The 19,708-nt window shown below is 45.0% G+C and overlaps 1 protein-coding gene and 1 pseudogene across 2 annotated transcripts in view; one reads left to right on the top strand and one right to left on the bottom strand.

The window, feature by feature from the left end:
* Nucleotides 1-9,456, top strand: part of TAGAP (T cell activation RhoGTPase activating protein) — a 54,600-nt gene extending 45,144 nt beyond the window's left edge. Inside the window, exons 3-12 of one of the 2 annotated variants that reach the window (XM_075087827.1) lie at nt 905-946; nt 1,384-1,468; nt 1,578-1,631; nt 2,214-2,280; nt 3,755-3,924; nt 4,699-4,860; nt 5,331-5,440; nt 6,133-6,328; nt 6,917-7,034; nt 7,239-9,456. In XM_075087827.1, coding sequence (XP_074943928.1) covers nt 905-946; nt 1,384-1,468; nt 1,578-1,631; nt 2,214-2,280; nt 3,755-3,924; nt 4,699-4,860; nt 5,331-5,440; nt 6,133-6,328; nt 6,917-7,034; nt 7,239-8,416 — 2,182 coding nt within the window. In that variant the 3' untranslated portion in view covers nt 8,417-9,456. Of the gene's footprint in view, nt 1-904; nt 947-1,383; nt 1,469-1,577; nt 1,632-2,213; nt 2,281-3,751; nt 3,925-4,698; nt 4,861-5,330; nt 5,441-6,132; nt 6,329-6,916; nt 7,035-7,238 lie in introns of both variants that reach the window. The other variant, XM_075087826.1, reaches the window with a different exon arrangement.
* A 4,453-nt stretch (nt 9,457-13,909) lies between these two features.
* LOC142055613 (NADH-ubiquinone oxidoreductase chain 2-like) lies at nt 13,910-14,757 on the bottom strand (annotated as a pseudogene).
* Nucleotides 14,758-19,708: the final 4,951 nt, after the last annotated feature.

Below are 19,708 nucleotides of genomic sequence, written 5' to 3'. Positions count from 1 at the left end.
TCACTAGATCAAAAGACTGGTACCCAGAATACCGGGTTGTAATTTGCCTCTGTCAATGAATGAGTGGAACTAATAAGCATTTAACATCAAACGTGGCCTCCTAGAATGAGTACTGTTGTCCTTATGTTCCTGATGTGCCCAGGTTTGGGGGTGTCAGAAATGACCCTGAAGAGGTACAGGGAGATTTTTTTTAATAATTTCTTCAATTGAATTAAACTTTATTACTTGGACACATAATTCTTCCTAAGACATAATTTAAGCAAGACTTTTTATTACATGTTGTCATACATTACTGTATTATTACATAACACCACTTCTTCTACAGAGGTCCAGTGCTTGGATTCTTAAGAACTAGTTGGCACTGGCAAAGTGTGTGTCTACACCTGCCTGCAGACAGTAAAATGTTGCTATTAGTTTTAAAAAAATATACGAAAACATTTCTCTGAATCCTGTCTATTCCACACCCACATCTTTTTAACTTTTCATAGTGTAACTTGATCTGGTGGTGCATCTTTAAACTGCAAATTCTAAGGTCTCTGAGAGTCAGAGGACAGACTGTACCCACTGCCCTTTAATGGTAAGAAGCTGCCCACACTGCAGCCCCCTCTGCACATCCCACCTCACACTGGTGATGCTAGATGGAACCTTTACCTGGCGAGTGTCTCATCTTTTCCATCCATAACAGCTACAAGGGTGCTTTTTTTTTCTTTAAGGAAAAAAAGTAGCTTCTTTAAAAGGAAAGAGGAAGCCAGAAATTTTGTAGTGTCTCAGTCCTGCCCCATGACGCTTCTTCCTGTCCGTATATATAAGGGTGCACTCGTGGGGTTGAACTGTTTAGTCACCTGCCTTCGTCCAAAGGATTAGTAGCAGTGGGGAGTAATGCTGTTTCTCCTTTCCTCTGCAGTTCACGGGAAGTGAAGGAGCTCTGGCTGGACTCCCTCCTTGGGTAAGTACTCCCTGGGATTAAATCTGTGGCATCACGGTTGAAGTCAGTGGAATGCTCCAGACACAGCTGCACAGAGATGTACAGAAATATAGATGGGGGAGAGGTGCACCCACTGCTAAGTGTAGCTCATGGGCAGAGCTGACTGAGTTGCTTAGCCTTGTGTTTGCAGATTAACAACAACCTCACATAGCTGTCACCGCTTGCTCATTTTTTGCATGGATTAAAAATGGAAAGCTGCTTTTTTCCTGTTTTAATCAAGAGGCAAATAGAGCAGCAGGGCTGAGTGCCTTCCAGAGAAGGGCTTTATGATTGACTTGTGTGGGATATCTTGCTTGTTCAGGATCATACTTAAATGCTAGACTGGCTTGCAGAGGAGAAAGACAAGAAGGGTGCAGTTTTACAAAACTTTCTTTGTCCATTCCCTGTTCAATAAACAGGCAAACAAAAGGACCAAAGGAAACCAGAGTGTCCAGAGCTCCCCCGATCAAACTCCTAATGAAAGTGTTAAGCAGCTGTAATACCGTGAGTATCTTTACTGTTTCAGCTCTGTCAACTGAGTGATTTTGAAAAGCTCTGGTTTCTAAACTATAGCATTCAGTTACTCACGTAGTGTCTTTGTTTTCTTGCCTAGTCAAAGACACTAAATGCTGGGAACATGGAGAGTCTGATCGAGTGCCAGTCAGAGGTAAGCAGCTGCTACATTTCCCCGAGACTCGTTGTGGGTACTGATGTGAGGTATCTTAGCGAAGTAGGGGTGGGCTCTGTAGGAACTGCCTGCTGTCTACCAGTACCGGCTGCCTACCATTACCCACCAGCGGGCAGAGCCCTTTGAAAGCAACTCCATGCAGCACTATGCAGGAGCTGGGCATCGCTGTGAGCAGCCAGTGCATTTTCAGGGCTCCTGGGGAGCTTTGCTCAGGAATCTGGCAGGCCCTGAAGCCATCAAGGCTCCCTGGAGAAGTCTGGGAGGAAATCTCCAGTGCCAGGGGAGGACACAGGAGGGCAGGCTGTGTCCAGCTGTGGCTTCTCTGGATTGAAAGAGCAGCCTGAAAGAGCACGAGGTTGGGACATCCTGGGCAGGTCTGGGGTGGCTGGCTGCAGGGGTTACCACAAACACCTCTATTGGGCAGTGTCACCTCTTCGGCAGGTGTTAGGTTTGCTCTGGTTATTCCCCGGAGCCTCCCACACATTTCTGAGGAGCTGCAGCAACTCGCAGGTGGCCATCGCTGCTGGTGGCAGCTCTGTAACACCAACATGCTTCTTGCAGGCTGATGCCAAGAAATGTCCCCCGCTGGTTCCAGCAGATACTGAAGATGGACTTTGCCTCTTGACTGGTGAGTTTTAAAAACAAACTGAGGAATTGCCTTCTGATATAATGCTTGCTAGCTGGCGCTTCTACAAAACCACCCGAAACTGCCTGCTTCACCTCCCTGTAAGCAATCCACAGACCTCAGTCCCATTCAGGAGGAAGCTTAACCGCTGGAGTGCCACTCTTTTGCAGATGACCTCTTTCCCTTATGCTTAGTGGCAGAGGTGGCAGTGCTGAGTGCCAGTGGTCTTCTATCTCTGTTCCCTGGTCCTCAGAGCGACATTTCATTGTGTTCCCTGGCAGCGATGGGAAGTAAATGTGCTCCTTTCTCACTGAAGCATCACCACTGAGGTGTGGCACTGCAAGCAAGTACAGCTACCAGCGGTTGCACGCCAGAGCAAATAAACCCTTTTTGCAGCAGCAACTGCACTTGTTTTCTCTTGCCATGCAAAACCTCAGCACCTGTAAGCAACCCAGAGGAGACTATTAGCAGGGCAGGGTCAGATCTGGAGCAGACCATCACATCAGATCAACTTTCAGGAGGATCAGAAGCAAACATTTTGTATGATACTATAATGTTATGTGGCTTTCTCATAGCTTTTAACCCCTCCCTACCAAGGACTTGTGCGAAGCCACAAATACAGGTCCTGAGACATTCTCATCTGCGTAAGACAACTTCATTTTGGAGTAGAGGGCAAGTCCTTTATAGGAAATTTGCAGAAGGCAACTCCTTTAGGAAGCCTTCTAGTAAAAAGATCCTCCTCTCATTGTTTTTGAAAGGGAAAAAATGCCACACCTCATCCTGATACAACCATCATCTCCAAATTCCTAGCATGCCCTCCTCTTTAAGATGCAGATGCAAAACCCATGCTAAGAGATTTCTAACCCTGAAGCCAATGATGGCCCTACTGTGATGCTCCCATCCTCTGGACCAAGCATTACCTTCCACTAGCTGGCTGACAGGGGGCAGGCACTAGCTCTAGCAGGACCACTATCATTAGAGCTGGCTCTGAAGCTGGCAGAGCTGAGTGTTTTCATTTCAGCCTGTGAAAGAGGATGAAAAGCAAAAGCCCCTAGTTCTACTCTTGCCCTAAGACTGGGGCACAGTAAGACCACATTGCTGGCTGCCCAAGTGATTATCTGCCTTAGATAGTTATCATGTAAACTGCTGCAATATCAAAAATCTCTGTAAATGCTGTTATTTCTTTTCGTTGTATGTTCCCACTCTCTAAGAAGAAACAGTGACTAGAATGTAAAAAAAAAAAAAACAACCCAAAAACAGGAAAGGTGGTGGCCTTAGAGGATGGTCACAGTTTTACAGTTTAGGCAGTTGTTTCCTTAGTAACCACTTAGTTGTCTTTCAGTTTCTCCTTGTTAGTTTGAATTGTTTCAACATACATCTCCATCTCTGCACTGCACACAGATGAATGGCTACCTAGAGAACTAGAGTGCTGGGGTTTTTTGTAAGTGATTTTTTGCTTTCCTTTTGCTTGCAGCAGATGGAACAAAGAAAAAAAAGAAGGTGATATCGCAGTCATTTACTCTGAGACGAAGCTCTACCAGTGGGAACTTCCCAGAGCAGCTAGGCTTGGGTGCCAAAATCACTCTGTTTGGCCAACCTCTGGCACTTATCTGTGGGGAAGATGACACACTGCCCCAACCCATCCAGGTAAGCAAGCCTGTGATACAGTTATCATACCTCTGGCTTCCAGTGTGTGGCAGGATCCCCAGTACTTGTGCTGCAGCACCCAGGAGATGAGTGATTTTGGTGTTTCCCCTCCACACACAAACCTGATAAGCTCAGGGCCCATCCCAGATGTAGAAAGGGTCGGGTCTGCGGGTTTTGTCCAGCCCACCCAACTTTCATGGAAGTAACTTTGAATGAAGACAGCCCAGGACCAGGACTAGAGGAAGATCTGCTCCTTAGTATAAACATCTGTGATTACAGAAGTCTTTTAAATGAATCTTTCAGCAGCATAAACTTCCAAAGATTTCTTGAACAAGGATTTCTGTTCAGCTATGGACTGGCACTGACAAATATCTAAACTCCATCTTCTGGATAAAAACAGTTTTGTGATGGTTCTCCCACTGAGTTGACTTTTCCAATAGGCAGGCTTTTGGCTCTTCTAAGTAATATTTGCCTGGCTTGGGAGGGAAAGGCTTTGAACCAAGATTTAAGCCATCCCTTGTTTTCTTCTGGAAGGAAGCAGGGATGACTCCACTGAAGTTAGTGGAATTCACCAGTCCCAAAAGAGGGTGGGTTGAGGGAAAATCAGGTTATTGCCTTTGTCATCTCCTTGGAGCAAGAACTAGATACTGACCTAATTAGAGCACAGTATACCTCCAGACAATTTTTCTTCTGTTTCTAAATATTCACTTGCCAAAGAACCTTTCTTCACCCGAGTAACAGTTCTCTTATTCTTCTCTGTTTTTTTCCCTGCAGGATCTCCTAGCTATATTGTATTTGAAAGGACCTTCCACTGAAGGGATATTCAGAAAAGCTGCCAACGAGAAAGCACGAAAGGAGTTGAAGGAGGACCTAAACAAAGGCGGGAATGTTGATTTGAAAAACAAATCTGTGCACCTGCTGGCAGTGGGCTTGAAGGTGAGCTCCTGCAGTAGTGGGAGGACATTGCTAACCTGCACAGGCCCACTCCAGTCCCCACAGCTGACCTAGGTGGGACTCCAAGCTACAGGCAGAGCAAAGCCAGGCTAAATGTTTCAGGCTTAGGAAGGTCTGGCATTTTCCTTTTCCACATGATTTTCAGTCCCATATGTTGTGCCACCGATTTCCTACATGCCTGCAGGAAACTCACTTTGTCTTCCTCCTCAGCATCCTCCCTGTGGGGGAATACTGAGATTTATGGGTGAATGAGAAGCAGGAAAGAGCTGGGTCCCATTTACTACACCAAAGCTAGTGTACTTGGCATGTTCTTGTGAACCCCACTGCTCTGCCAATGCTCAAGTCAGGTGGATCAAGCCAGCCTGCCTCCTGGTGAGCCCATGTCACAGTGATGCTCTCTGTGTGATCAGGGGTAGTGTGCAAAGCCTCATCTAAATCTCTTGACCTTGCAGGACTTCCTCCGAAATATTCCCTCCAAACTCCTATCGGCTGACCTCTATGAGAAGTGGATGCAAGCTCTGGAGAAGCCAAGCAAGCAGGAGAAAATTGAAGAATTGAAAGAGTAAGTTTTGCAATCAGTCCCAATGTGATGGAGTGGCTGGTAGAGGCCAGTAATGTCTCTCAAAATTGAGAGTCTTACCTAAAAGCCTGTCAATTATCTCATCTTGCTATTGCTCCATGGGCTTTGGTCTATAGGGCTCTAGGAGCAGCACTTCCTGCAGGTATTTGAGATTGCTGTACGAAACGACTAGCATAGGAAGGGGAGAGAGGCTGCGGTGTCACAGCTATCATAGTTGCTGTGGGACAGGCACTGGCAGGGAGCCTTCACATCTGCTGGCGGTGAAGTCAGGCACATGGATACCACGGCCATGTTTTGCTCTTTAGAAAGAGCAGATGTACAGGCTGACTGGGAGTGCTTTGAAATATGCACAGCACAACTGCAGGCATTCACATGCCTTTGGGAAGCCTCCAGTGATGTCTCCTGATGCCACCTCATCTGCTCAAGGACATGGACTGCTGTAATACTTGCCTTTCAGGCAAGACCTTGTAATTCAAGATCTCATAATTAACCACACGCTCAACTGCATTTGGGGATTTCTGAATGATACTTCTGCTAAGCAGTGAAAAAAGCACATGCATGCCTCGTACTAGAGGAAGCATCATCTCCCTGAGTTTAATTGAGACTTGCTCAGTTAAAGAAGTAGAGGCTGCTGCACCATGAATTAACGTCCCATTTTGTTTGTGTTCATGCAGGGTGGCTGACAAACTGCCTCGACCAAACCTTGTCTTGCTCAAGCACTTGCTGTCTCTGCTCCACCACATCAGCCAGAACGCTGAGACCAACAGGATGGACTCCAGCAATCTGGCCATCTGCATTGGCCCAAATATGCTGAGCCCAGAGACGGACAACACACTCCCCCTGGAAGTCCAGAAGGAGATGAATGACAAGGTGTGTTGAGCTCATAAGCAGCCACCCTTTTTGGGGCAGCTCAGGGCCATCCAGAGGGATCCCACTGCCGTGGTAGAAGCTGAACAAAACAGCGCCCCTGGACATTGGGGGTGCCTCCCAGCTCAGGTGCCCGCAACGTGATGGGCAAGGCTGTCCCTTGTCTCGCCTCCTCTGAGCAAAAGTAACAGTTGCCCTGCAGTCCCCTACGCTGTATCACAGCTCCTGAATACTTTGTATGCAGAGAGCAAGGGGCACCTGGTGGGCATTGCCACCTGCGGGCCCTCTGGGCAACGAGGGTGAAGCTGCAGCTGATGGCATTTTGTTTCTATTGGGGCAGATCAATTAGTCTTCAGCATCAGGCCTCATCCTCCAGAGTGGACTCACCCTCTGACTTTAAGCTAGGATTTTTTGCCAAGAAAGGTTGGACCAGATGATCCTTGATGTCCCTTCCAACCTGGTATTCTATGATTCTATGATTTTGGCAGAGGCCACCCTGCTCTGTGCTGTCCTTCATACAAAGGCAGGAGCCAGAAAGACTGTTTAATATGTTTTCAGACCTTTTGACTGGAATAACCTTTCTGTGTGCAGGTGACAGTGTTGGTGGAGTTCCTCATAAACAACTGCTCAGAAATATTTGGGGAGGACATTGCCTTCTCTGTCTGTGCCTTGGCTGAGGCATCACCGGAACACACAGACAGCTCCACAGGTATGAGAAAGGACTGGGGCTGTCACAGACTGGGACTGCTGGGGCAAATTCTTTAATATGGTATGGGAATACATCTGTGAAAACACGTGTGTTGCATAGAGTTCAATACATTATTGCAGTGTTTTTCTAGAGGAACTCTTCCCATATAGTTCCCTAATGTCCTCAGATGGTCAGTAAAAACTAACAGGTGCTTTCTCCCCACAGAACACCTATGTGCTGCTCATCAGAATGACTCTGCCTATGACAGCCCAGATCCTGAAGCTGAAGGCAGCCCCCGTACCTCTCAGACGGAGCATCCCAAAGGGAGGACCACTAGTGTGAGCAGAAGGAATCCAACACGCGTCTCTGCCCCTTCACTGACTAATTTCAGAAATGACATCAGCACGATGGACAGGAGGTACTCCGAGCCAGACCTGTCTTCCCAGAACCACCTTGAAGGCAGGATAACGAATCAGAAGCTAAACAAAAGTGAGGACAATTTTCCGGTTCAGCAGAAACAGCTAGGGTTGGAGGCCCTGGAGAAACGGCTTGCAATCTTACCTTCCCAATTATCAACTGACTCTCTACCCAAAACTTCCTCCAGTTGCTCCCTGGAGAGCTCTGATGGCTCAGTCTTCACCAGCTCCCCAGTAGTTTCACCCTCTAGTCCTAAAAAAACTTTTTTAAATAGGCCCCAGTCCTTTTCCACCAAGGCCGTCGAAGACTGCAGTATGCCTAGCAGAGAAATCAAAAAGCATTCCATGTCATTCTCTTTTGCAAACCGCAGGAAAACACTACTAAAAACCCAGAGTTGGGGGCCTGGAAAAAACATGGGTTTTCAGAGAGACAGTTTCACAAAGAAAGAAGATCAGTTCTCCTGCAGAGTTGTCCAGGAGAACAGCCCTGATGATGACAAACCATTGCCTGTAGTGTATCAGCAAAGGCCCCGTTTCAGGTCAGCTGATGAAGTGTTCAGAGAGGTAGACCAGAGGAATCCTGGAAGACCACCCTCTTATGAAGAGGCTACTAAAAACTGCCTGGCCACTAAAGTTCCCTCCCACAGTCTCACAGTTCAAACTATGAGATTAAAGGTGTCAAACCAAGATGCTTTGCCGCCTCATCCATGCAGCAGCTGTGCACAGGACACAGCATATACGGCTCTAAGAGATTTACCTAGTGGCAGAGTTTCCGCAGCGAAGGATTCTGATGTGGAAACTGAAACCCTCAGCATCACTGTTGGATTAAACTCCCGTGTGAGTTTACCTGTGACTCCAGGAGTCTACCGAATGAGAGCCATGTCTGAATCCTGTCAAAAGAACAAACTTGAGTATGTGGCTCGGAGGTGCAGCCAGCCAGTTTTTGAGGTAGACCAGATCCAGTATGCTAAGGAATCCTATGTTTAAAAAGCGTGTCCCTTCTTTTCGCACTGTACAAAGTAAATATTGTAAAAATAGACATTTGTTCATCCTTGGTAAGATTTCCCTTTCAAGAGACCAAGAATAAGCTAGGTCTGCATGAACTTCTTTTTCCTTGAGAGTCTCCTGAAGTGTCTGTCACCTCGACATGTCACATTCTTTCACTGCAAGAGATGGTGGTGAGGAAGACCTGTGTATTACTATGTAAAAAATATAAGTGAATTTGCTGTACATAACCTGTTGTGTGGAAAAACTAGTTAGTAGTTGATGAACAGTGTTGTATTTGCACACTTGAAAGGACAATTAAAACCTGTCCCACCTTCCTTTTCTTTTCTGTATGGTCACAGACTCCATGCCATTTGTCACACGTGTGCCAGGCTGATGCAATACTTTGCTGATTTTCTGCATTAAGAAGTGAGCTGGTAGTTACCCCAAGTAAGGAAGAGCTGTTCTGCCATCAAGGCCACCTCAGCACTCTTCCATAAACTCCCTGCATCTGCTGCCATTCCCCCTTCCTGCTTGCTGGTGGTGAGAATGAGCTGACCACTGAACAGCATTAGTGTTATATACCGAGCCTGGGTTTAGAGCCACTGAAGCTGTACAAGGTTGTTATGGGAATGTATCAAGTAAAACTCATGTGCTTTTAGTCTAAATAAACTGGACAGGCTAAGCAGAAAGAAAAGTATCGTCAGGTTTCCTTTTATGAGGGAAAAAAAAACCCAAACAACAAAAACTCCTGTAAGGAAATATTTTTGATTCCATCTTTAAGTAGTTAAAGCTGCAGCTCATTAAATTAAAAAAAAAAGACAAAAAAAGCCCCAAACAAACAAACAAACACCCAGGCATGTACCTATGTTGTAAAAATGACTGGAAGTGCAATGTGTTTTTACATATAGGAATGTATAAATTTGTTTTGGATAGGATTTACCTGCCTTTTTATGGCTCAGTGTAGCCTTGAGCCAGCAGCAGGAAGACTTTTGGTTTTTTCGTTTGTAAGTTCACTACAATAAAACATTTTTATGCATGAATGCTGAACTGTCCATTGTCTGTCTTTAAAACATCCAGGCCCTATGTGTACTCTACCTACTTTTATACTATTCTATGGGTACTGCAGGTCTGCTTGAATGACATGGTGATTCTAAGTAGTGGGAAGGAAAGTAACTGACCAGCAGTATCACTATTGTTATTGTAAGAGGCTGCAGGCTAGATTTGGGGTACAAATCCCTCTCTGTCAGGGAAACAAGATACACTTCCACGTTACAGCATTTATCAGTGAGGTGGAGAAGGAGCTGCAAAGAGGTGATGCTGCTCCAAAAGTGGAGCAGATTAGAAAACAGCATACCAGCATCTCAGGTATTATGTTTTCCAGGTTTAGGTGTTCACAGGACATGGAGAAAGGGGAAGGAGAGTACCTGGCCTGACAGGAGAAATTATGTGAGAAGGACCATACTGGTAGGCTGCAACTACCAGATTTTGATAAGTGCTAGGTTTTGCACCTGGGGCACGGCAACCCTGGATGTACATACAGACTGGGGAACGAGAGGCTGGAGAGCAGTTCTGCCGGGAGGGACCCAGGCGCTCTGGTCAATGGCAAGTTGAACAAGAGCCAACAGTGTGCCCTGGCAGCCAAGAGGGTCAACCAAGTCCTGGGGTCCATCAAGCCCTGCATTGCAGCCAGTTGAGGGGGTGATTGTCCCGCTCTGCTCTGTGCTGGCACGGCCTCACCTCGAGTGCTGTGTGCAGTTTTGGGCACCTCAGTACATTAAGGATACAAAGCTGCTAGAGAGTGTCCAGAGGAGGGCCACAAAGTTGGTGAAGGGCTTAGAGGGAAAACCATAAGAGGAGTGGCTAAAGTCACTTGGTTTGTTCAGCCTAGAGAAGAGGAGACTGAGGGGAGACCTCATTGTGGTCTGCAGCTTCCTCACAAGGGGAGGAGGAGGGGCAGGCCCTGATCTCTTCTCTCTGGTGACCAATGACAGGACCCAAGGGAATGGCAGGAAGATGCGCCAGGGGAGGTTTAGGCTGGATATTAGGAAAAGGTTCTTCACCCGGAGGGTGGTGGAGCACTGGAACAGGCTCCCCAGGGAGGCAGTCACAGCACCAAGCCTGACGCTATCCAAGAAGCCCTTGGACAATGCCCTCAGACACATGCTGTGAATTTTGGGGCTGTCCTGTGCAGGGACAGGAGTTGGATTTGATGATCCTTGTGGGTCCCTTCCAACTTAGAACATTCTGTGATTCTATGAACCAGAGAAAATGCCACCTCACTCAGCCCCCTAAGGAGTGAAACTCTCCTTCCAAGCAAGCTGAATGAGAGGGCTCTGCTGCAAGCTGCAAAAGTTTTTTGCCATTTTCCAGAATCTGCAACTCCTGCGTCACAGAATCACAGAACAGGTCAGGCTTGAGAACCTCCTGTCCAACCTTCCCGCTCAAGCAGGGTCAGCTAGAGCAGGCTGCCCAGGACTATGCCTAGATGGTGTTCAAATATTTCCACAGATGGACATCTCTGGACAACCTGTTCCCGTGTTTGACCACCCTCACATTGAAAAAGTACCTCCTTGCATTCAGATGGAATTCTATGTGTTTTAATTTGTGCCGATTGCCTCTTTTCCTGTGTTGAGTGTGAATGACAGCTTCCTTTTGTAAAAAGCACAAGCGTCTTGCCCTCATGGCAGAATGAGTGTGGAGAGATAATCCACATGCAGTGGAAAGGGTCAGAAGCCACAGAACAGAAAACGGGAACTCCAAAATGTTCTCAGACAACAACATGGCTACTTTGGTAAGTGACTCATTCTTTTTGACTCTGACAAGACTAAGAATCCCAAGAAGAGGAACTGCTCGTTTCCTGTGCTGTAACCACACCATAAAACCCATGGAGAGGGTCACTTCACCAGAGGCGAGGAGAGTCTCTCTTTAGGTCCAAGGTGTCCTAAGGCAGACATGACAACCACATTCAGAAAGCTTACCTGGGTTCTAAATATTCAATATAGATGAACCTAAATCTTCCAGCTCCTGGATAAGAAAGTCAATTTGGATTTTCTTTTAAGGAACTTCAGTAGAGGGAGAAAAAGGAAGATGAGCGTAACAGAGAGGAGGTCTACACGTTGTTAACAAACAAGGGGCAAGGTGAAAGATTGGCCCAGTCCCCCTCACCTTGCTCTTACATTTCTTCAAGTCCAGGGAACACCAGGATTAAATAAAATCTGAGTGTAAACAGACCCCAAAGAGATTTACTCCCTCATGACATAACTTTTTTCTTCTTCCTGTCCAAATCCTTTAAGACTTGCCTGTTCAGTCAGCATTATTTTCATGTCACATCCCTTCACACAAGGGATTTCTCTTCTATATAAGCACTTAGGAGGCCTCAAAAGACTAGAATGACAAAGAAAGCAGAGAGCTTTGCTTCAGCACTTACTCATCTGCCTTCAGCTCAGAAAACAGCTTTATCATGCTACCAGCCCACCGTACCACATTCAGATATCAAGCCCAGCTACGCTGACCTCCAGGAGTAAGGCCCTTTAACTGCTATATCCAACAAGTGAATTATCTAAGTGCTTTTGTCAAAGCTGTCTTTGACTCCTTAGCCAGAAAAATCAAACACCCATTTACAGCTAGGTCAGCTGGAGCTGACTTATTTGGCACAAGTGCTGAATGATGACAGCAAGCCTTCTATTCTCCAAAGGTTACTCCACCATCAGTATTGCATCACTTGCTTCACACATGCAATTTTCTAATTAAATTTCATGAAAACACTCTAAACATATGTGGCATATAAGACTGAAAGAGGGAAAAAAGGAATATTAAAGCAGAAGGTCCAAGCCATTGCTGTGAAAGGCAATGCTGGAATTAATGCTATTGGTGCAGCCTGAATTCAGTTCCCTGTGTTTGCATCCTGCTGTTGTTTTCAATCACATGATGCACTCTGTTCTTCCCCACAGGATGCACCTGCTCTGGGAGGAACCAAGGTTGTGTAGCAAAGGAGTTCCTCATGGAGCAACACGCTCCTCTCCTTCCTTCCCTGTGTTGCACACTGGGTAGTTGCAAACTCTTGTTCTCTGCCACTTGAATTAGGACAGCAACTTACAGCAAAAGCACATTGTTGTCAACTCTATGGCCAAACATTAGTGAAGGCTAAGAGAAATACCACGCCTGCAGGTTTCACAAACATTTGGACTAGCACTCAGGTGCAGACTGCAGACATAGACACTTATATTTGGTTACCTGTGTGCAAGCATTTATGTGACCCTGTGTCTCATCTTCTGCACAGTCTGCATTTGAGTATCCCTCTGGACTCCTGGGACTGAGTTGAGCGCAGCTGAAACACAGTTGTCTGAAAGTAGGTGTCTACAGTTATCTGGGTATCTTAGGGAACCTCACTGAATTTTCTGAGGCATCAAAAGTGGGTGCAGGCCTGGATACTTAGGCAGCCAAATCCTTTCCTAAAATCTTCTCTGACTGTGATGGGAGCTTAGATACTTTGGATATAGGTCTCTATAATCTAGGGCTGACATATACTTTTACTGACAGCAGATAAACAGTAAAACTTGGGATTTTAGGCTCCACCTAAGCCTTCAAAGGAAGCATTCTTGAGCAGGTATAGGCCCTTCTAGTTGCCCTGCTCCAGAGTCCTTCTGCTCCATCCCACCACAGACAACCCTGACTGTGACCTTCCTCTTCTCCACTCCTGACTTCTCATCTCTGCCTCAGTTTCATTGCCTCCCCATTCCGAGCCTGCATTCCTCACCTCATCCTGTTCTTTATCTTTTAGTTAAACCAAACCCAATATATCTCTGTGAACTTGCTGTCAAAATCCCAATTTAATTCCTGTCCTCTCCATCCCCAGACCCACTTCTCTCAGTCAGCCAGTTTGTTGTCCTCTTCCACTTCTTCCACATTTTTCCCTCATATCTGCACTGGTTGTTACAGCAATAAGGCCCATCAACACTCGTCTAGTCTCAGTCCCACACCCCCCTTATTTTAGACTCTGCATATGCAGAGAATCAGAATAAAAGGAAACACCTCTGCAAGCTACAGAAGAAAATATATAGAATTCATAATGTCCAGTGATGACCTCAATTCACAGCTGTAACTATGGAAAGCCTCTAGGATGAAACTCCCATGGATGGAGGTCCTTGACTTTATGGGATTTTAGCAAAGGGTGTGCACATCTCTTGTTGTGGGTAAGTATGGGCTGTCAGCTACTTTGGAAGGAGATTTGGAGCTAGGTTAAAGTAAAATAGCAACTCAAAATAAGCCATTTCCCCCCATGCCTCACCAAAGCAATGCACAAGATATGATGTTAGGGATATTTTTGGTAATCTGCTTACATTCTCTGAGAAAAGGCATTGACAGTACACTGATTTTTGCTGCCTCTACACGCAAGGAATTGAGGAAGAAGTTTTCTCACCTGTTTGACCTCCTCTCAAAGCTGTTATCTGAAGGGCATCTCTTTCTGGGAACGGCAAAAAATAAAATCATTTCTTAAATGACTGTTAGGATTGCGGGGGATAGGGGTAAAAGTAAGATTGATGTGGAGGCAAGGATAGCAGTTGGAGTGTTTGTTGATTTGTTCGTGCATTGTTTTATGAAATTAGTAGAGTTTGGCAGAAGTGTAATTCTTGAGTGGTATGCGAGGCGAAGGTAGAAAAATAGGCCTAGAAGTGAGAGTGTGGCTATTGTTATTGCTGTGCGGTTATCTCTTGTTTGGTAAGTTCTTGAATGATTAATCATTTCAGCAGAAAGCCTGTTAGTGGGGGTAGGCCTGCTAGGGAGAGTAGGGTTGCTATTAAGGTTGCGTTTATCACGGGGGCTTTTGTTCATGGTGTTATTATTGCGGAGAGCTTTAAGGCCTTGACTGTGTTGAGGGTGAGGAATACAGTGGCAGTTATTAGGGAGTAGAGATAGAAGGTTAATAGGGTGAGGACTTGGGTTAATAGGGTTTGGACTGTAAATGATGATAATAGTTATTCAGCCCATGTGTGAGATGGATGAGAAGGCTAGGATCTTTTGAGTTTGAGTTTGGTTTAATCCTATTCAGCCCCCCAGAGCATCAGAAGTGACAGCTATAGTGGTCAATAGAGCCGGGTCAAGCGGGTGTGATGTTAGGAAGAGAATTATGATTGGAGGGAATTTTATTACTGTAGATAGCAGCAGGGCAGTGGTTAGGGATGAGCCTTGTGTACTTCCGGGAATCAAAAGTGAAATGGTACTAGTCCTAGTTTTATTGCAATTGCTGTTGTTAGTAAGAGTGATTCTATGGGGTGATAAATAAAGATATCATGGAATAGAATCATAGAATCGTCAAGGTTGGAAGAGACCTCTAGGATCATCAAGTCCAACCATCAACCCAGCACCATCATGCCTCCTAAACCATGTCCCAAAGTGCCGTGTCTACATGTTTTCTGAACACCTCCAGGGACAGTAACTCCACCACCTCTCTGGGCAGCCTGTTCCAGTGTGTGACCACTCTTTCAGTAAAGAAATTTTTCCTAACATCCAATCTAAACCTCCCCTGATGCAGCTTGAGGCCATTTCCTCTCATTCTATAGCTAGTAACTTGGGAGAAGAGACCAACACCAACCTCGCTACATCCTCCTTTCAGGTAGTTGTAGACCCTTCACACCACAGGAAGAACTACTGCTAGCCACAAAAAAATGATGCACAAAAGAATTGTTACTACCATGGACACCTTCTATAATATGCTGCAACATAGCCCAGGAAAGCTCTTCACCGGACATAGCCACAGAACAGAACCACTTCTCTACATAAGATCTTTCTTCTGTGTTTTCCTCCCATGATTGCTACCTGTTTACCTCAGGCACAAGATGCAACACAGAGACTGCTAGTACAAACCCATGGCAAAAATATTAATGGAACAAATTCCATGAACTTTATACTAACTAGTAGCCTGGAGTGTTACTGCCCACACTTTTGTATTTGACATTTACTTCTTTACAACACAGACACTTGGCTTTCTTTTTTCAAGTGCGCTTGACTCTTCAGAGTTTCTTACACTGTACCTAGTTTGATGAAACAGCATTTGCAATCTTCTTATTTGGACATTATGTAAATGGAGCACAAGTCTGCATGCCCTGCATTGACAAACATCACCCGGGGTTCAACAGCTAGTATTAGGGAAGGCAGGGCATGCTGTTTGTCACCCTGAACTCTGTTTCTGTTGGGACTGAACCAGTCTGTAGGATCTGACTGTGCTCCACCATTCTGACACCTAAACTAAAGCCAAGAACTTGGAAATTTTTTTTTTTTTTGGTAGTGGAATAGTATCTCTTCAGCCTTTTGCTTAGAAATAGATCTCTTTTTCCTGTAGCACTAAAGCCAAAATGGACGGTTTTGGGATTCCTGCTTGGACTTAGTATACTTTAATGTTAAAAAGCTAACCTAACGTTAAAAGCTAACAATAAAATTCCTGCCTCATAACTCGGTTACATATTTTATGGAGTTCCACACAGACCATTTTTACCATAATGTTCCCTCTTGTAATACTGCTATCAGATGTCTCCAGCTACAACAGGAGGATCACAGCAGACAAAAATCCCATCTGCGTTATTTTTAGTCTGGGAACGGCAGTTCTTATTCCTCTACTCCCTGTTCTGGTTGTGGTGCTGATCCATCACAGAAAGCTGGTGGTTTGTTGAAGCACTACACCAGCACTGCTTATTCCTGGGCTGACTCATTCCTCACCCATACACCACAAGTGATAATTTCAGCTTCCCATTACACCCAGGCAGGTCTCGACTCAGAGAACAAAATTTTTGCCATAGTGAGGCCAAGAGTTTACGGCACTTGGCTATCACAGGGGTGAGCTTTGAACAAATAGACGTAGGCAGCCCAGGATCCTGAACAACAGCTTATAGTAGATAAAAGAGTACTGAAGTTAAGGAGCCACTGATTTCAAGCGCCTCTTTTCCAGGACCTCCAAGCTCAAGGGCTCCCTAGAGGAAGATGGGATTATGATTGTTGGGAATTTTATCCTTCTACCACCTGAACGTGTCCAGAGACACTTCTTCCCATAGGATTCCTACAAAGGGAACTGCCTTACAAAAAAGGCTGAGAAGAAACCCCAGTGGCTCACTGCCAAAAACTCCATGACAGTAATATTATCTTTTGCCCCTTAAATCCATTAATTTATTCTCTCTCTCAGGAAAAAGAGGATGTTTTCAAGTGTCATTCATGCAATCCTACATTTCTGTTCGATGTAGATCATGCCTTTGATAATGAGTGCACGAGATGTTTCACCTGCCTACAAAGACATGTTCAAGGCAGCAGGCCCGCTTCTCCGCTGCTCTGCAGACTCAGGGGGTGGCAAGAGCTGTGTGGAGCAGGTGTGAAGAGCTGTTTTCTTGGTACACATTCCCTCTGCATGGCAGAATATGCTTGTCTCAGATGGAAAGCAGCACAGAAACTCATTCACCAAGCTAACTTGGAAACTCAGCCATGAAGTTAACCAAGTTCACTCTCAAGTTGGCTTCATTGACTGTCTGACCCAGCATGGCATTTCATGTCCATAACTGATAACATCCAGCTGCAAAACTCAGGTGATTAAAACATGTTGCTACTCTGCTAGCATTAGCTAGATAGCAGTTACTGTGGCTATTGTGTGTCTCCACAAGGACAATTTCTGACTACAGGAAAAGGAAACCCACCTTGGTTAGGTGCTCTGGTTACATTTTTCTCTGAATTTTGTTAGCAGTCAGTCCTTATCACATGTGTCATCAGAACAGAGTGAAAACTTCAGAGGAACTTCTGAAGACTAAAAATTCAGAACATAAAGCAACTTTTAAAATAAAAAGTCTGACAATAATAGAGAGAAAAATCCATGGGAAAAGGGCAGGCAGTGTAGAAGTGATATAATCCTCATTTGGACAGCTGACTCTCATATACATACCCACCTGCAAGTCTCCGTGGATGTTACATGAACAATTGTTTTTCCTGTCTATCTGTTACTCAGAAATGCTGATTATGTAATCCTTTTTTTTTTTTCCTATAGCATGCATTACTTTTACTGCTTTAATTTTTTTTTTCATTTTCCATTTGCCATGATAAATATACCAAGTTAAATCTCACTTCTGAGTGAAGCCCGTTCCAAATTCTTCATTAGGGGAGAGGAAACCGCAGATTATTTTCTGTTTCTAACTTGAGGTGCCAGAATATAAGTCTGAAAAAATGGTTCACAAATCCCAAACAGGGTTTGGTTCCGTTGAGCTCTGCTTCCTTTGCTGGCTAATAATATGAAAAGTTTTCTATGAAGGGTTTTGCACTTTCTAAACAAAACTTGCTCTTTAGCCAACCAGCTATTTACAGAACTGATCCAACGGCTGCTTGAAACTCCTCCTTCCTACCACCCACAAACCTCCCAACAACTTCCTTGACAGATGCTATGGTCCAAATTCAAATCTTGCACCTTCGGCATCACACAGGCCAAGCTGAAAATTATAAAAGTATATTTTTAAAAAGTTTTAAGGCCAAACCCAAGCAGATTCCAAGACAGATGATCAGAGAAGATGTTCTTATGATAAAGATTAGAGATCTGTCTGCTTTTCCACATGCTTGCTGCACAGTCTTGGGCCGTGCAATTCAACCTCATCATACGTAGGGCAGAGCCCTGCTTCCTCTGTGTACTGAGGAAGAGGTTTTGCACTCACCTTTCCCCTCACTCCTTCCAGTGTGAATTCTGTCTCCCTGTCATAAAGCTGTGACTTCACACAGCAAGAGCAGCTGGACAGCTTTGCCCGCAATTCACCAACCAACTCTTTTTAGCACAACTGGCCACAAGGTGAGAAAGTAACCGCAGCATCATTTAAGAACTTTGCCAAGCGCTGTACTCTGAGGAGCACATGTTACATGATACGATATACAGATGCATACCCATCTTATGAGCCACAGACACCAGAAAACAAGGCATTTGAGAAGTCTTTGCGTGTGTCAAAGAGTAGAGCAGTCACTAGTTCTCCGTAGGTGTTCAGGGAGGATGAACTTGAGATAAAGACTGAAGATTTGTAGTTAGGTTATTCAAATGCCAGAGTCTGCTTTTTCCACATGCCTCCTGCCCAGAGCCCTTTGTGGACTGTGCAGTTTAACTCCAATAAAGCACAGATTGTACTGCTCTGACTCCCAGAAATGTGATAAAGGGCAATTTTTTTCCAGATGGACAAACACGAAGCTACAGTGAAGGTGCAACAGAAGCAGACCAGTCTTGTTGCTTACACTGCAAGTTTAGTGCAGTTGAACAACTGCCCCCAATACAGGGAGATGGAAAATAAGGCAGAGCTTATTCTTCATGGAAGCCCTCTTCAAGGAAGGGAAAGGTAAGAAGGGGATGGAGAGGGATTAGCCACTCACAGTCTATTTAAGCTTAAATAGGAAGGTCACCAACAATCGATTTTCCAATTATCAGTTTAAGGAACGGTAGTTTAAAATTAAGTGTGCACTGCTCCACCCTCTAAGGTGCTCTCTCACCCCTCCATAATTCTTTCTGGTCCCTGGCTCTGAAGTCCTGCAGTGGCATACAACATGAATGCAAGCCCTGAGAGCAAGCTTGTCACACAGAAAAACAAAGATTGTGGGGCACATGGAGGGAAGGGAATGGAGGGACAAAGGTGCTGAGATTCAGATGTGAAGTGGTAGGGGGAAGGAGGATTGTTAATTTTGGCTGGAAATAATGAATAAAATCTGGCTTTTTGACTAGTGTTGGAGAAATGAAGGCCTTCAGAAGTGGAATTTCCCAGTCCTGCCCGACCCCACGAGCTCAGGACTTGGGTCAAGAGAAAGCTGTGCTGCTACAGAGAAAAGGAAGTTATTGGGTTAAAGACATGAGTGATAGGATCTGCATTTTTTTCTATTCACGATTACATATCAAGATTAACAGCCTTACTTAAAAAAATATTGATGTCACCATAGGGACTCAAGTTTAGCTCAGGTATTTATTTATTTTTTCTTCTATGTCTCTCATCTGTCAAAACACTCAGGCTGGCATAGATTTGTAAAAACTAAGCATCTCACTATTAGGACCAGGCCTATATGTAGGCAATGTCTGTATATCATGGAAGCATTGAACCTAATGCCTACAAACAGTAGCAAAGAGACCACCTGAGGGCTGGCAGACACCAGTGATACAATACCAGTGCGGTATTGCTGATTCTTGGTGATCACATCACTGCAGCAAGTTAAAAGCAGATTTCAGAGCACTTCTATTCATTGTTCTTCAACAGCACTGGGAAAATAGTACATATGCACCTCACTGGGGCTCTGCGATTCTTTCAG

The sequence above is a fragment of the Phalacrocorax aristotelis genome, chromosome 3 (genome assembly GCF_949628215.1).
Source record: "Phalacrocorax aristotelis chromosome 3, bGulAri2.1, whole genome shotgun sequence".
NCBI lineage: Eukaryota > Metazoa > Chordata > Aves > Suliformes > Phalacrocoracidae > Phalacrocorax > Phalacrocorax aristotelis.
The sequence above is the reverse complement of the archived record's forward strand: the minus strand, read 5'-3'. Positions and strand labels throughout refer to the sequence as shown.